At 53.9% G+C, this 18,263-nt stretch overlaps 1 protein-coding gene across 2 annotated transcripts in view; it reads left to right on the forward strand.

Annotated features, from left to right (window-relative positions):
• The first annotated feature begins 854 nt into the window (after positions 1–854).
• Positions 855–18,263, forward strand: part of Htra3 (HtrA serine peptidase 3) — a 28,402-nt gene continuing 10,993 nt past the window's right edge. Inside the window, exons 1-6 of one of the 2 annotated variants that reach the window (XM_017599315.3) lie at positions 855–1,429; positions 9,244–9,343; positions 12,619–12,841; positions 14,883–15,077; positions 15,607–15,639; positions 17,003–17,117. In XM_017599315.3, the coding sequence (XP_017454804.1) occupies positions 1,027–1,429; positions 9,244–9,343; positions 12,619–12,841; positions 14,883–15,077; positions 15,607–15,639; positions 17,003–17,117 (1,069 nt within the window). In that variant the 5' untranslated portion in view covers positions 855–1,026. The remainder of the gene's footprint in view (positions 1,430–9,243; positions 9,344–12,618; positions 12,842–14,882; positions 15,078–15,606; positions 15,640–17,002; positions 17,118–18,263) is intronic. The other variant, NM_001271027.1, reaches the window with a different exon arrangement.

An 18,263-nucleotide genomic window follows, 5' to 3' on the forward strand; every position in this document is an offset into this window, starting at 1 on the left:
AGAAACCAGACTGCTTTCCAGTCCTCCACGAACAGCCATCCAAGGGACATGCAGCTTTATCAACCCATGGAAGCAGAGGTGTCGCCGTACCACACCATGCCCTCCAGTGCTACCTGTTCCTGGTGCGGTTGGGAAACTCCACTAGGTAAAACTTCGCCAGGGCACTCTGCTTTGCTCTCTCCCTCCAGTGTTGCACACCAGGTCCTCCAGCCCCTGGAGCTATGTATTCATTCAATCTAGAATCACCTCCTGGGGTAAGGTGTTGGGGAGAGCTGAGTAGGTGCTTTCTGCTCCTGCGTTGTCTGGTATCCTGGTACTTCCAAGGACAGAGGTAGGAGGTGCTCTGTATTCCCCAAAAAGAAACTGAGGGACAACAGGCAGCAACCAGAATTCTAGATCTGGGAGAGCCCAGAATAGACCCCTGATCCAAGGCAGATGGGTCCCCTCCCTAGCTGGGGGCACACACTCCAACTGAAGATGGGAGGAGGGGGTACCCCGCTGCTTTCTAAGAATCTGCTCCAATGTCCCCAGGGGGAGTGGTGCAACACGAGGTGTCTGGGTTCGGGGCCTTGCTGAGCCTGGCTGCTCAGGGTAGTAGAGTAGAGGTACCTTTGTGGAGGAGAGCTAAGGACAGAGTTTGGACTTGTTCATGTCTCTGGGGTTGTGCTTAGGTCCCTGGCCTAGGACTGGGCTATTCCACAGCAGCTCCTCTTCCTCAGGCCCTCATCCTGGGCTGACAGACCTGCCACCCAAAGTGCACACCAGACAAGCGGGAGCAGGAGGCGCCGGGTGGGTCCCCACAAGCCGGGGCGGGGTCCCGTGGGGCAGGGGCGGGGCTGGCCGCGGGCAGGGCCGCCCCTTCCAGCGAGGGCGGACTGCCTTGGCCTTTAAGCGCCCGCTGACGCTCAACTGAAAGAGGCTCGGGTCAGTCCCCACACCATGCCCGTTTTGCGCTCCGAGCCAGAGTGCGCCTGAGCCGTCCGGGCCTCGGTGTCCCCGCGGGTCTTGCGCCGCCGCCTCTCCGTGATGCAGGCGCGCGCCCTACTCCCTGCCACGCTGGCCACGCTGGCCACGCTAGCTGTGTCGGTCCTGGCCCGGGAGCCCCCGGCGGCGCCTTGTCCTGCGCGCTGCGACGTGTCGCGCTGTCCGAGCCCTCGCTGCCCTGGGGGCTATGTGCCAGACCTCTGCAACTGCTGCTTGGTGTGCGCCGCCAGCGAGGGTGAGCCCTGCGGCCGCCCCCTGGACTCGCCATGCGGGGACAGTCTGGAGTGCGTACGCGGCGTGTGCCGCTGCCGTTGGACCCACACGGTGTGTGGCACAGACGGGCACACATATGCCGACGTGTGCGCGCTGCAGGCCGCCAGCCGTCGTGCGTTGCAGATCTCCGGGACTCCAGTGCGCCAGCTGCAGAAGGGTGCCTGCCCCTCTGGTAAGCTTCACCAGGAATCCAAAAAGGTTTGCTCTGAGGAAATTGAGGCCCAGGGAGAATCCGTTCACTGGGCAGACTTTTAAGTACAGTTCAGACAACCCTCTGTCCTTCTAGATGGAGACATTGAGGCCCCAAGAGGTAAATGTTGTCCCCCAAAGTCACAAACAAGTTAGAATTAAAGCCTAATGTGGCAGCCTGGTAGCATCTGGTGGGCTGTGAGGCTCTGATCCAGCCACATTCCTGTTCCTTAGAGTCCTCCAGTGACTTAGAAGGGAATGAGCAGCAAGCAATCTTTTCTGGTCAATTTCTGCTGTTTTTTTTCTTTCCGTTTGTTTGTTTGTTTGTTTGTTTGTTTGTTTTTTCTGTCAGAGTATGGTGGGTGCTGGTTCTGTATACCCATCTTGGGCCTTACTGTCTGAGAGACAGAAGGTTCAGGGAGACCAGGCAACTGCACCACTCTGTTCCTATCTTGGCTGTGCTTGGTGTACCCTTACTCTGTCTCCCATGTGACAGACACTATTAGCAGCAGGCTCTGGGCAGAGATGGGTAGGGATGGAGATGGATTTTGTTCTTCACAGATTGAGCCATTCTTTTTTCTGTGCTTGGCTGTTCCTTAACTGGAAATAGTGCATAGCGTGAAGGAGACCTTCTGGTACCCTTGAGATTTCTAGACTGTGGAGGGCACAGAGGTATGGAGAGAGAGGAGGAGTCAGCCTGAGGGTCAGGTAGATATCTATCTCTAAGAATGTCAGAGCTCCTTTGGACGTTGGCAGGGTCTTAGGTTTCAGAGGTCCACTGTTTCCGGTTGATTGCTTCATTGTGTTCTGGGTACTCATCCATGAGTGGTCTGATGTCAGGCTTGGGAGAGACGCTGGCAAGGAATATTGAGCTCCATGACAAGGCATGGTGAGTCTCAGTGTCACTTCCTGTGCCTGGTGTACTATTGCTGCTTCGGGAGAGCCCCCCCAAGAGAGTTGTTGAGTTGGGACAGTAAAATGGGGCTCCCTGGCAAGGATGGGGGAGAGTGAAGAGGCCTGGGCAGAGCCAAGACCAAGATCTGTTCTAGAATACTGGCCACCATCAAAGCTCAATCTGCCAAGGAGATGTCAGGGACTGAAGCCAAAGAGGAAGGACACACTACCAGAGATGTTAACAAGCCAGGGTCTGCCATCCATCCTCAAAAGGCCGATTAGAGCAATGTAGCTACATTGGGAGAAGGAGGGAAAGTGTCCAGTGACAGCCCCCAAGTCCATCTAGGGGTCCTGACATGAGATTCAGGTTTAAATAGAGAGACAGGTATAGTTGACCAAGCAGCTCCCACCCATCCTTGACCATAGCGCCAGTCTCTCCCTGCTGGCCCGATGCATCCCTGCAGCCTCCTGCCTCCTCCCAGCATGAGATTCCCGGGGAAATTCCAGTTTCTCAGGGCTCTTCGCTGTCTCAGTAGCCTGATAGCCAGAGGGAGGGGCACAGGTGTCCTCCACAATGTCTTCATTCAGTCCTGTCAGGATGGTTACAGCTAGACAGAGCCAGCGACCTTGAACCTGACACCTGTCCATTGCCCACTTTGACCTGGATTGTTAAATGCAGCCCAACTGTCTCTTACTCTTCCTCCCAGCTCAGCTGACAGAACTGGCCTAGGACACTGAGATCTCAGCCTCTGTCAACACACACCTGTCATTGCCTCCTGCTCACTGTGAGCGCCTGGGCAGGAACCACAATGCCCAGATGCTCTGAACTCATGTACGCGCTGGGCACAGGGAGACCTGAGGAGTCCCATTGCAGGCGGTGTCTGGGCAGGAGGTTGCTATAGCACTGGGGATAGCAGAGGGAGGCCGAGCCAACACTGCCTGTTGATGGCTTTCACCTTTCTTATCCTCCTGCATCACTTCACATGGCGGTCAGGTGACCCTGGTCAGTCTGTCCTGCATGTACCAACAAGACCCTCTCCATACCCTCCTACACCTACCTGGACTGTCAGGCCCTGTTTCTACCAACATGCATGCACGCACACACACACACACACACACACACACACACACACACACACACACACACACACACAGAGACACACCTCCACTACCATCTTCTGCACCTTCTCATCCTCTAGCCACCTTACCTCAGTGCCTTTGCACATGCTCTGCCCACTGGCCACAGTTGCCCCCTCATCCTTCATCCAGCAGGGTTCCTCTTCCTGGGCTCAGATGTCCTAACACCCTGAGCTGGCTTCCCTAACCACTGTGCGTCATTGCTAAGTCTGTACCCCCACGCACTGATCTGTTTTCTCTGCTTCTTGTTCACTCTGGGCCTCATGGCAGAGGTGGATGAAGCACCTGGTTGCACACAGTAGGTGATACTATATAAATGTCTGGGCCCATGGGTCCCTGCAGCTCTCTTGGACCCTGTTAGATGGTTCCACTGGGAGTGATGGAAGCTGTTTGGTCCCACCTGCACGTTAGAAAAGCATTCTCAAGAGAAGGGTATGACCTGCACTCGAGTCGCTTACAGGTGGCTAGCTGCCTGCTGGCTCCCTGGAGTCAATGTCCCAAGGCCCCTCTGCGGTTATAGATGTCCACATGTTACTGCAGCTCAGAGCTGGGAGCCCTGGGAAATTCCCACAAAGATTTAATAGGCGGCTTTTAATGTGCAAGGCCTGTTTATTTAAGAGCTTCGGTTGGCTTTTGTATTCCCTCCTCTTAACAGCTTCTAGGGGCTCGGAGTTGAGCATTTGAGACTAACCAGGCAAGAAGAAATCTCCTGTATCTGTCCCTCTGCCTGCTGGGACTGCAGAACTGGTCAGTGGTATGGCTGTGCGTGGGGACTGGTAGGGTTCCAGTGGCTTCCTACGTTTATTTGATGCTGGATAAGATTGTGTGTCCATCTGGTACAAGGAGGAGCTCCACAACCGGTGCATTCAGAAGCTCCAGATCCCTTTCTTCACCCACCCCCAGGGCATGCAGAGGTGGCCATGGGGCTCAGTGAGGGTAGTGCTACCTAGACAGAATGATAATCACCCATGTCCGACACCATCCAGAGGCTGTGTGTGCTCACTGGCCTGTAGGAGCTCTGGAGACAGTGAGGCAGGCAGACTGTAGGTCCCAGACCTGTGCAGATGCAGACCTATGCAGATGTCACAGCAGACTGACCAGGACATCTACAGCCTGGGGCTTTGAGGGAGGTGCCCACCAGAGTTCCTAGGGTCAGGTGTCTCAGACTCCTCCCACAACCTCTGAAACCTTTAGGAGTTTATCATAGAGAATAATGTTGGGGTGCCTTATAAAGACAAGTTATCGTGATGTAGTGTGCCACCCTAGGACTCTCAAAGTAAGGGAGAGCTTGCCCCAAGCCCTGGTCCCCTGACTCCCTATTGCTGGTCTGCCATACATAGTACTTGAGCCCCATGAGATGGGGCCACCCTGGAGGACACTGGTGAAGAAGTTATGAGAAACAGTGCAGTCTCAAGACCCTGTTCCTGGGGCTGCGGAAACTATATGCGTGACAGGCCTGAGCACCACAAGCTGTGTCTGTATATCCATGTTACCAGCGTGGCCTGCAGGCTACATACTCCTCCAGCCCAGGCTCTAGGACCTGAATATCCAGATCCTGTACACAGAGTCCTCACCTCCTGTGTCCCAGCTCCAGTCCCTGACTCTTGTACCCAGTGTCACTTGCCTTTGCACACACAGTCCCTTTATCATATGTGCCAGTTTCTCCATTCCTCAAGGCCTAGGCCAAAAGTCACGCTTGTTCCCTCACTGAGGGCCTCTCTAGAGCTTCTCAACCTTCCTAATGCAGTGCTCGGACCCTTTAATACAGTTCCTCATGTTGTGGTGACCCCTCCCCACTATGAAATTGTTTTTGTTGCTACTCATTACCATAATGGATTGGTTATGAGGCCATATGGAAACATTATAGATTACAATGTGAATATCTGATATGCAAGGTATCTGATATGTGATCCCAAAGAAGCTCATGACCCATAGGTGGAGAACCACTGCTCTAGAGTTTCCTCAGTACTTGGGTACCCGGGATGGGCTGGCTCTGGAAGTGAGCAGAGAGTGGAACACACTGTCCCTAAAGCTTCAGCCCTGCCACAGCTCGCCTGCCTGGGTGGCTGATCAACTCACTGTTTTTCCTTCTTTTAAAAGCTTGCCTGTCCCTAAGTGACCCATGTCCCCTGGCCACATATGTTAGTTTAAGATTCTGTGGCCCTCAGATCCAGAGTCCTGCCTAGGTAATGGAAGAGAGAGGAGGGCAGCTGCCCAGCCTAGAGCATACATACCACACACCACTCTTCCTCACAGCCACAGCTCAGGGCACCAGCCCAGGCATACAGCACCAGGCCCAGAGTCGACCTCACTGAGCTCTCCAAGGCTGATCTAGTGGCGTTGTCTAGGTTGGGAAACAAGGCTTAGAGAGATCGGGTGGCCTGTCCCAGGCACACAGCCTCAAGCGAGGCACACCCCAGCTCCGTGCTGCTCCTTGGGAGTGTACAACAGTTGGTTAGCATCCAGGAGATACCAGGCTTGACCTGTGTTTGGCTTGGGGCCAGCCGGGCGCCTCTGGCTGTGAAATTCCAGGCTCTGCTGGCTGAGCCGACTCCTGGAGGAGGTGCTGCCTGCTCAGGGCTGTGCTCTAAGGCCATTCTCAGTTCACAGAGGTCCCCAGCTCCCCTTATGGAATGAGTGCCCTTCCACCTGTGACCGAGTGAGGAGGAGCAATAAAGCCTGGCCCGTGTGGAACGCTCGATGCTGTCTTCAATCTCCCAGTCCCATCTGCACGGGAAGGAAGCACTGTACCATGTCTAGATTTTGTTGTCATTCCCCATCAGGCCTCACACTATACCAAACCTTCACCTTTGTAATCTCAGCTGGCTGATGACCCAGGGAGAGACGACATGGCTGTCCCCCAGTAGGAAACCCCAGGCACAGCGAACTCAGCAGACTTGTGGGGTCTTTCCGTTAAGGAGTAGCCGAGCTGGGGGACACCATTGAAGAGTCAGACATGGGGATCAGAACCAGGCTCCTGTGTGTGTCAAGTGTGCTGGCTGGGCTCATGCACTGGGGACCTTATGGGTCCCTGTCAATCATGATGACGGAGCCATGCAATGAACAGCCTCGGGGACGGTGTAGGGTGCCCCTGTGTTATGTCCTGGTCGTTCATTTTCCCATTCTGTGCCTTCGTTTCCCCCATCTTTTCCGTGGTAGTTGTGACTGTCGAGAACTAGCACACCACCCTGCTTGAGGGTTATCCAGGGCAAGCATGTTGGAGATGGAGCCCTGAGGTCATCTTCCTGCCCAGGGCTACTTCGTACAGCCAGCCTTTCTTCTTGAGGCCCTAGACACCTGGCCCCGATGGCTGGCCTCTCGGTCAGGCTGCTGAACAAAACTTCCGGGCCTTCAGATCCCGTTTATTTTTGAAAAACAACAAAAAAACAGAAAAAACGGAGCCAACGGCTGGGTGTGCTAAGACTTCGGCCTTCAGAACTTGGCTCGGCCTGGCATGGGGGTGGGGCTGTTAAGAAACCCCAAATAAACAGAGCTGTTTCCTGGCCCAGCCAGGCCAGTTCATGTGGGAAGCCTGTGGTGGGGGCTTGGGGCCCTCTATATGACTCATGGTGACTCATCTGAGACTGGGGCCAGATTAAAGGGCCATGCTTGTCAGTCTTCAGGTTCCCTGACCTGAGCAGGGCTAGGCCTGCCATTCTAGGATGGCATTCATACCCAGTCTCAGTTTTCTGGGCCTTGGCTGCTGCTCTGGGGTAGGGGTTTCAAGCTGTTGGCCGGGCTGAGCAGGTTCTGGCTGGTGGCTGCATCATCTTCTTGTCTCTTTCCAGGGAGCTCCTGGGGGCTGCCTGTGTGTGCTAGTCACTGCTGGGCTCGGGTGAGCCAAGTGTGTCTCTGGTCTGAGTTGACAGTGCTGGGGAATGGGGCCATGTATAGTAGTGTCTCTTTGGTTTTTCTGTGGTCCTGAGCATGGAGAGCTGGCTGAAAGCAGGATGTGCTATTCTGGAACCTTGCTGCAGGTCTTGACATCTCCCCCATTGCCTGCCATGCACAGTCCTGGCTGGCACGGTCCTGAAGGTCAGTCAGACCCTCCCTCTGGAATGGTGAGTGGCCTACCAATGTCTGCTGAATGACCAGAGCTTCTGGGCCAAAGCCCAAGCAGTCTGGGGACACTAGGATTTACCTGTCAGGCCTTTACTCCTGCCTCAGTTCTACCACTGCCCATAGTGGGCCTGGCAGGTCAGGTGGGCAGAGCCTGGGGAAGGTTCTGTGGGGCTTGTAGTGCTGAGCCCCGGGGTGAATTCGGCAGTAAAGCAGATAGGGTGATCTGTTCTCCGTGCTGTCTTCGAGGACAGAGTTCCCTCCTCCTCCTCCTCCTCCTCCTCCTCCTCCTCCTCCTCCTCCTCCTCCTCCTCCTCCTCCTCCTCCTCCTCCTCCTCCTCCTCCTCCTCCTGGGTCACAGAAACACTGGGCTCAGGTATCAATCCTCCCTGATCACCAGTCAGAGGCAACAGATGGCTTCGCCTGCACAGGAATCCTCTTCTTGTCCCATTGCACCCCAGGTTCCATCAGTCCCAATCCTGTTCATGCTTCTCCATCCCTGGATGGTCACTTGCTGTCCCTCACTGCCAGTGGACACCAGGGCTGGGCTCACAAAGGCTCTGGCAGGTGTGCCTGGGTAAACTTCACTGGAATCTGGGTAGGAATTGTTTCATAAGCCTCAATTTCCCCACCTTTGCTGCTGAGGCTTCATTCCCCACAGGCTGCCACCCAGGGCATCGGAGACATTGCCAGACTGTGTGTGGGGGACAACACTAGCCCACATTTGTTTCAGAACCCAGGACATGCTCTGTAACCCTCTTATGACTGCTGCTTTGGGCGTGTTTTCCTGGGGCAGGGAACATCACCATTCACATTCATGTCAGTTGACCAAACGAGGGGTCCTCTTCAGTCCCACTTGTTAGATGGGAAAGTCAAGGCCCAGAGAGGGTAACAGACTTGTTACAGGGCACACAGCTAAAAGAAAGCAGGTCCAGCTGGACCCAGTTGTGTGCAGCTCTCAGTCCTGTACTCATTTTAGACTCCAGGGACCTCTCATAAGCACTGCCAAGCAGTGTGGTGCCAGAGACCGGGACCTGGAGGTCTCAGTACAGGCTCATGTCACCCACATGCCTCAGGCCTGTGGTCCTGGCAAGCCACAGCCCTGTTGCTGATGGTGGCAGAAATCTGAGCCAGTGATGAAGGTTTGGGGGACGTTCATGTGCTGCCTAGCAAGTAGGCCTGGGATATGGCCAAGTTGGACAAAGGCGGTGCTCTATCCACTCAGGAATCTAGCCCAGCAAATGAGGAAGGGCCTCACAGAGGCCAGATGGGATGGCTCAGGAGAAGAGGCCTTGGCCCTTTCACTGTGCACTTTTCTATCAGCACACTGGCCCCCAGGCACAGAGAGGCTGATGGTCCTCTCTCCAACATGCCGTGGTTACGTGGGATCAGGCAAGGGCCCTAGAGGTACTGGTCCCCAGCATCAGTACTGTGCTTCTCTGAGCAAAGATCTAAACTTCTCTAAGATTCCTGCCCAGCCCTGAGGAGTCCAGTGGGGGGAAATGTGCAGAGTCTCAAATCTCAGAAGACCTAGTTAATCATTCTCCAGGGCAAGGACCACTATTCCCAATGTCTGCGTACCCCTGTATTTCTGAGAGATGGGGTACACGGCATGTTGACATTGGCTCTGAGTCCAGACCCTGGGGCCAGGGGCTGCTGGAGAACAGCAGGTCTCACTGACACCCTTGGTCCTTGCTGCCAGCGCAGGTCTCCATCAGCTGACCAGTCCGCGGTACAAGTTCAACTTCATCGCCGATGTGGTGGAGAAGATCGCGCCAGCCGTGGTCCATATAGAGCTCTTTCTGAGGTGCGTGGGGCCCCTGTCCCCGAGTTGCTCTGCAGCTCCCGGTCATTCCCAGTTGCCTGCTGCCCCCCAGACTAGATCTGCATCCAGCAACCAGGAGCATAGTAAGGGTTGGAGTGGGATGAGTAGCAACTGTTGAAAGTTGGGATACCTGGGGGCTGAAAGTTAGCCTGAAGTAAGTACTTAGGCGTCTAGGACTTAGAAACAGGGGACAGTCCCACTGAGGTGCCAGCTCTAGAGGACAGCTGCATCTAGATCAGGCATGAGGGGGCATGTGCCAATTCATGGTGGAGGAGAAGGAGTCCTGAGTGGAAGTGGGTGAGGGAAGCAGGTTTGACCCTGGGAGAGGAAGCCCACTGTGTGATGTGTGGTCTAGCTTTCTGGAAGGATCTGTCTTTACAGACTGGGGTGGAGACTTCTTCCTTCCTCCCACACCCCATACTGTCCCAGAGATGTCTGTGCTGGATGAGGAGGCCTGCCTTCTAGACACACCAGCCAAGGCCCCATCACTCACATCCGGTCTGAGGTCTCAATTTAGACCCCCCAGAGAGAGGCCGGTTATGGCAGGAGCCTCAGCTCTCCAGACACAACAGTCTCCACCCTCCTCGCCCTGCAGCTGAGTGGAGAGGGCAGCTGGGATAGTGGAGCCAGACGGCAGCCCACCTGATACAGATCAGGGAAGCTGGTGACCCGCTTATTAGTCTGGCTCTGGTACGGAGCTGCCTGATGTCAATCGCCGTCTCTCCCTCTGTGCTCTAAGGCCAGCAAAGTGTCAGACTGCTCAACCTCCTGCACACTCACAGTGGCAAGATGGGGGCGAGGTATGCAGCAGGGGAGGAGGAGGAGCAGTACTCATCCAGGGTCCAGCCTGAGCTCTAGAGAACGTCCGCTCTGAGTCTGTTTGCTCAAGTCATCCTGGGGTTCCTGCTCTAGGAGAAACAACTGGATGTTTGCACAACTCAGCACCTATGGGACTGAGGCCCTTCTGCTTGTCAGATCCCTGCTGTGATCGACAGCTTTTAAACCTAAGCATCCCAAGGATTTTCCTGTAAACTTGCTCACAGTGTTCTCCCATGGGCCGGAACGCAGTTCTGAAGTCTCCCTGTCAGGAGGTAGGAACAGAGGCCTAAACCGAACACACGCACACACACACACACACACACACACACACACACACACAGACACACACACACACAACTACAAACACACACACATACACACATGCACGCACTCTATATACACCACACACACATATACATTACATTACCACACACACACACACTACGTATACACACATACACATGCATGCACACACACACATGCACGCACACTATATACACTACATATACCACACACACACTATATATACACACATACATGCACACACACACACACACGCGCACACATACACACTACAAACACTGCATATACCACACACACAACTACATACACACACATGCATGCACACACACTATATACACCACACACATACCACATACACCACACATATACACACATATACTACATATACTACACATACACCTACATATACCACACACACAACTACATACACACACATGCATGCACACACACTATATACACCACACACACACCACATACACCACACATATACACACATACACTACATATACTACACATACACCTACATATACCACACACACACAACTACATACACACACATGCATGCATGCACACTATATACACACACACACCACATACACCACACATACACACACATACACTACATACACTACATATACCACACACACACACACAACACACACACACACACACACACACACACACACACTACATATACCCCACACTCAGTAAATCTGAAACTGTCACTGAGAAAATTACCAATGGATCCACTAAGAGGCTCTCAGCAGAAGGGGGCTAAGGAGGGACTGTGTGTCTCTAAAGGGCCTGGGGCACAACCCCTGAGCTGGTTAATCACAGGCTGAGGCAGCAGTGACCTCTGGCTGGAGAAGCCAGAACCTCAGGTGTGGGCAGGGAAGGTAACACAGAGCCTCCCAGCCATTGCCCTTGACCTGTGGGGTTAGGTGCAGGGCTCTCTGTCTGCAGTTTTGAGAGGAGCTGGGTGTTCTTCTCAGACAGACATGGCTGGGAGATGGAAACAAGCCACAGACACTGCACTTAGCACGCAGGAAGCTAAGCAGCCTGCCACGGTGGGAATGAACCCTGCTCTGCCATGCTTCCTCCTGCCTGACCCCAGCAAGTAGTCCCAGATGTTGGGGCCTCCATCTCCCCTGAGAGCTCTGTACAGCAATCTTTACCTAGGGCTAAGTCACAGAGCCCACAGACCAGAAGCTTAAACATTGGGGCTTGTTGCCCCGCTGCTCTGGAGTTTGATTTCCAAGGCCAGGTGTCAGCAGGACACCACTCCCAGATCCTGGGCTCCCTCTTAACGTCTAGTGGTTCTGGGTGTCCTCGGATTGGAGGTTGTCCTTCCCACCTGCCTCCCATGGTCCCTCTCTTCCAGCTTCCTATCTAATCAAGGTACCGATGATTGGGCATAGGGCCCCACTCCATTAGAATGTCACAACACTGTCACACCTGCAGAGACCCACTTCCAAGTGAGGTCACACCACGGAGCTGTGGTCCAGACTTGATCACGTCTGCCTGGGAGGCACTGACCCACAAGTCTCCCATGAACTTTGAGTGAACTTGTCCCTGGCTCCAGGGAGCACTTAGGACGTTTGTTGTTTTCCCTGGTCTTGCCAGGCTGAGGTGACATTTTGAAGAGACTGACACCATGCTCGAGAGTGCCAGATACTTAGTGTTCCTTTATCTGCTTAGTATCCTCAAGGCCCATGTCCTTTTCTGTGTCACCCCGAGGATGAACCTTCTGCCCCATCCCATACTGAAAGTAAAGGCTCCTTAAGCCTATTTCCCAGATGGGAAGACTGAGTCTCAGAGGACTTACAGAGTCTGCCTGAGGGCAGCTCAGCTAGGTTGGACAGGCAGTTAGAGTCCCGACTGTTTGTCACTAGAGCCCTGCTATCAGGCATTGGCGCCACTGTGGGCTATTATATGCTGACACCAGTGGTACTTTGTCTCACTGCAGCAAACTGCAGATCAGAGATGACGGTCACACCTTTGTGGCCATGAGCTGAATCCGGCTTCAGTGTTGGCAAGGCCACACCCGCACAGGGCAGCCTCGATTCAAACCCAGGTGGAGGAGGGAGTGGCCCCCCAAGCCTCTTTCAGCCCTCACCCCGTGATTTTGTGTGCAGGCACCCTCTGTTTGGCCGAAATGTGCCACTGTCCAGTGGCTCGGGCTTCATCATGTCAGAAGCCGGCTTGATCGTCACCAACGCCCACGTGGTCTCCAGCTCCAACACCGCCTCAGGTCGGCAGCAGCTGAAGGTGCAACTGCAGAATGGGGATGCTTATGAGGCCACCATCCAGGACATCGACAAGAAGTCAGACATCGCCACCATCTTAATCCACCCCAACGTGAGTGGGATGATGCACCCTGCCTCTCCCAGCAGCACCACCTAGCTCAGCCTTCCTAGGGGATAGCAGGGACCTGAGGCCAGGGCCAGCGGCCACATCAGATAAGAAGCCCCTGAACTGCCTTGCCCAGGGTGCCAACATCAGGAGCAAGCAGGACACAGGAGGGAGGGGAGAGCATCCCACAGCTCCCTGCCTCTTTACTGTTTAGCCAGATCCACATCCCTGTCCCTGTGGGCTGACAGACCAGGGAGGTCGGTCCCCACCTTTCACCTCTGTGCCCACACTTACTCTGGCCAAGAAGGCAGACCTGTGTCAATGCCTCAGGACCCACTATGGTCACTGGAAGCTTCTAGAAATCCAGGTGCTGTTGCTTCTTCCTGTTTGTGTCAGAGCCCTGGGAAGAAGGACCTGATGGACTCATGGCTTAGAATCTTACGGGGAGAAATGGGGCCTTGGGGAGATTAGGATTCTCATCACTTGTGATCTGGGGAAAATGGCTCAGCAACGTTTGATCACACACCTAAGATCCCAGCTAATAGTGCCAGGGCCAGGCTGCCAGGCCTAGATGCAAGCCTTCCTCAAACTGGTTTTTACTACATCCAGTGGTACCATTGCATGGTTCTGGGATGGTCATGGGGGTTTCCTGTATCCCTGCACTCACCATCAAATATGCCACCGTGCCTTTAGCTGGGGTCAGGCTCATGGTTCCCCTTAGATGTCTGTGAGTCAGATGGTGTGGCTGAGTGGAGCCTAGCCTCTCCTGGATGCAGCTTCTCAGTGTCCTTGGTGTTTGCAGAGTTCACTACGAAGGTGGAGGGTCCATAATGGGCTATCCTAATGCAGTCCCTCTATAGTTCTGACCCTTGTCTGGGTGCACCCCCTCTTCACCATAGCACAGAAACTGAGGGTGGGAGCAGGGGACAGACCGGAGGGCTGAAGTGCTGAAGTGACAGGAGCTCTTCCCGCTATGGAGGCCCAACTTCTTTGTGAGCAGCATGAAGTTCTGCTGTGCTCAGGGGATCCAGGCTAGGAGAGGCTCAATGCTCAACCGCGTGCAGATACAGGAAGCTGTAGGGCAGTGAAGGATGCCCAGCTCTTACATAGCGTCCATGGTGCTAGGAGCATAAACCATTGCTTCAGAGCCAGATCAAGAAGACTGCCCTGAGGTGAAGAGCATGCCTGCCTGTCTTTCATTGACAACAAAAGCATTGTGTGCCTCAATACCACACACACACACACACACACACACACACACACACACACACACACACACACACACACCTACCTCCTGGAGCCTCTGAAGCTCAGAGGCTCTCCTTCTGCTCCCCAAACAGATGTGCACATATGTTTGCTCTTCAAGACCATGAGCAGAAGGACCAGGTAATGGAGCCCACAAACAGATGGGCTCTGCTGGCCCTGTGTGAAACAGTGTTCAGGTGCCTCATATGCCAGAGATGGCATCAGTTTCCCTGTGTATCTATAGCAAGGAATCAAAATGATTCCAAACTAGGGTTTCCAGGTCCTTGACAGGGCTCCGGGGAGCTACATACCCGGCCACAGAACGACTCTATTGGATGCAGCACATCAAGCCTGGTGGCGGCATAGCTTTCAGCCAACTTGCAGAGCAAACTCACCACTAAATCTCAGGCTTAGCTGTGCAGTAGCACAAGCCTTTAATCCCAGCACTCGGGAGGCAGAGACAGGTGGATCTCCGTGAGTTCGAAACCAGGCTCATCTATACAGTAGGTTCTAGGTTAGCCAGGGCTACATAGAAAGACCGTGTGTCAGAAAACAAATCCCTGGGCTCAAGGATATCAGAGGCCAGGCCCAGCCTGGATGCTGTGCACCTCCCATGACAGGCATTCCTGGCCTCCTAAGATGAGCCTGGGTTCTGTGGACTCCAGCCCAGTCCCCAGTCAGCTGCTGGCCTGGCCTCAGGGCTGTAAGGCCCTCCTTCCTCTCCAGAAACCAGCCTGTCAGGATCCCTCTCTGGGCATCTGAGCCTCTGTCCTCTCTCTCATATCCCTTCTTCTCCCTCCAGAAAAAGCTCCCCGTGTTACTGCTGGGTCACTCGGCAGACCTGCGGCCTGGCGAGTTTGTGGTGGCCATCGGCAGTCCCTTTGCCCTGCAAAACACCGTGACAACGGGCATCGTCAGCACTGCCCAGCGGGATGGCAAAGAGCTGGGCCTCCGGGATTCGGACATGGACTATATCCAGACAGACGCCATCATCAATGTGAGTGCTGTGGGCAAGGCCAACCTCATACAACACACCACTATCTAGGAAGGCCTTTTTGTTACCTCATGTAGAGCACTCACCCAGTGGCTGCCTCCCAAGGATGGGCCTCTCTGAACAGCTGCAGAGATGAGGCGACCCAGTCATACCCCTGTCCCACACAGCTTGTCACTTTCTTAGGATTAAGGTTATATTGGGTGGCACCATGCCATTCACACAGCTCCAAGTCTGGGTGCCTTGGCACGTACCCCCGTGCCTGCCATGACTGGTCCTGGAGCCATTCATCTCTGTAGAGACTACCAAACCTCCGACACTGCTTATACTGCAAGTACCTAGCAACTGGTGTGTTGTGGAAACATGGAAGCATGGTTTATGATACTTTGGTTGAGTATCAAGACAGTGGAAGTCTGTTCCGGTGACCCGTCTTGTCACTGACTTGAGTCAGTGGTGGGGAAAGAGCTTGGGGACCATCGGGGGCGGGGGGAGGGGGGGTTCATGGCACAGCTAACAGTGGTTTTCTCCTTTGCAGTATGGGAACTCAGGAGGCCCCCTGGTGAACCTGGTAAGTGTCCCCTAAAGTGCTCTATCTGGTTTTCTAGGCTTTGCCCACACAGAGGCACAGGCTGGAGATAGGGAGAAACCCCATGCAGCCCTAGGAAGTGCATGCCCAGAGGTCAGTAGTGTGGCTGTGTTGGAGGCCCAGAAAGAGCTGAGCCCTAGGTCCATGCTGCCTGGAGTCCTCAAGGACAACAGAACAGTTGTCAGGCTGGGCCCATGTGCTCCCCCATGGCATTGGGCAGTGGGGACACAGATCAAGCTGTTACTGCCCTGGGCCTTGCTGTCCTCAGTTAAAATCTAAGGTGAGAGGAGAGACCACACCCATGAGCTCTGTTACCCACACTTCTTCCAGAGTCAGAGCCAGCTCCATCCTGGCTGAATTTTTTCAAGAAGAGGGCAGATTTACCCGGTATCCCAGGCTCTGAGGTCTCAGTGCAGCCTGCCCCAAGGGAACTTAGCCATAGAGTTGGTAGTGCCCACACTTGTCAGGCCCTCATGAGGGGGGTTCTGAAGAGACGCGGGCCTTACCACTGAGACAGACCAGGAGCTGGGAGCACTTAGTGAGGGTGTCAAGATGAAGGAATGGGTGGAGAAGGATACGCCGAGGACAAGACATGGGAGCACTGCCAGAGTTGGAGGAGACAGCCATGGGGCAGCCCATGGGCTGGGACAGTGTCCTCCTGGCACTCAGGTGACTTGTGCAGGTGGCTGTCTCCTCCACACTCATGATTCTCCAGGCAAGGCTGCTGATGGAGGCGCCCGTGTGGTAGGGTCTACGCTAGATTCTTAACTTTCTACCCTAGGCCCCAAAGAAGTTCCCTGAGAAGCTGGTAGTGCCTTGGCTGGGTTATCGAGGGCAAGCATCCTGTACCCCTCCCATGGCCAGGCTTTTGGGAAGGGTCCTGCCCAGGAGTGGGTCCCGTTGTCTGAGGTAGCTCCTGATCTGACAGCATTAGCTTCATGAAGGACGGCAGAGTGGGAGCTGAGCTCAAAACAGATTATGAGCTGCCGCCCGGCCCTGCTCAGTGGTCCCTGCTTTCATAGGGAAGGGATAGAAGGGGTCCAGATCTCTGGTGGGGATAGAAGCTGTCCTGGGTGCAGTGGACACTGCCTCCTAGGACAGAGGAGCCAGAGGTAGGGAGGCAGGAGCAACCCAATAACTTTTGTGGAAGTCCTTTCCATGGGTAGAATGGAGAGATTCCCCAGGATTTGGTGGTACACAGGGTAGGAGTCACTGACACTGATGTGACCCAGAGAGCCATGTTTACAGGCTAGCTGGGACTGCTTAGGGGATCTCAGTGGAGCACGACAGCCAGCTCTGCCTGGCACCCCACCAAGTAACACCGCACTCTGCTCTCTCTGGCCAGGATGGTGAGGTCATCGGCATCAACACGCTCAAGGTGGCGGCTGGTATCTCCTTTGCCATCCCCTCGGATCGCATCACGCGCTTCCTCTCTGAGTTCCAAGACAAGCATGTGAAAGGTAAAGAACTTTCCAGAGGGCAGGTAAGGCAGGGACCCCCAGGATGAGGCCCCAGTCCCAGCTGCAGGAGCTATGTTTACTCCTAACTAGGTCATTTACCCTCCCCAAACCAGCAGACCCTGGGGCATCTCATTTCTAACTTCTCTTAGGGCCTTCCTCATGCCTCTCAGCTCATGAACACAATCATCCCTTCCCCCTCCAGACAGTCTTTTCCCAGTCCCACCATCCAAGCTTAGATACCTGACCTCCTCTTAGTTGGTGAAAAACTGTGTTTCCTTCCTTTCACCCACCTGTCCACCTACCCATCCACCCACCATTCATATACCTACCCGCTTAATCCTTCATCTGTGTTTTTATCTGTCTATCCACTCCCCAATCTAACCATTCATCTGTATGCCAACCCCCACACACTCTATTACCATTCCATCCATTCATCCATCCACCTACTTGTCCACTCAAGTCCTCACTCATCTATTCACTCACCAATTTATCCACCTATCCACCCACCCATTCAACCATCCACCCATCCAACCAAATAACCATCCATCTATCTATCCACCCACCCATCCATCAATCCACCCATCCATCTATCTACCACCCTCCATCCATCCACACACATCCATCCATCCATCCACCCACCCACCCACCCAACCAAATAACCACCCATCTATCCATCACCCATCCATCTATCTATCCATCCACCCATCCAGCTATTGATCCACCCATCCATCTATCTACCACTATCCATCAACACACATCAATACATCCATTCATCCACCCACCCATCCATCCATACACATCCTTCCATTCATCTAGCTATCTACCAATCTACCCATTCATCTATATTTTTACTCACCTGCCCATTCATCTTTCTATATGTTCATCCATCCGCCCATCCATCCATCCATCCATCCATCCATCCATCCATCCATCTACCAATGTACCCACTCATCTATATATTTATTCATCTGCCCATTCATCTTTCTATATATCCATCTATTCATTTATCCATTTATACATGTCAATCATTCATTTATTTATCAGTCCATCCATCCACCCACTCCCCATTCACTGATTCACTAATCTATCAATCTACCCATTTGTCTATCCATTTTTACATCTATTTATCTGTCCTCCCATCTATCC

This window comes from Rattus norvegicus, chromosome 14, assembly GCF_036323735.1.
Source record: "Rattus norvegicus strain BN/NHsdMcwi chromosome 14, GRCr8, whole genome shotgun sequence".
Classification (NCBI taxonomy): domain Eukaryota; kingdom Metazoa; phylum Chordata; class Mammalia; order Rodentia; family Muridae; genus Rattus; species Rattus norvegicus.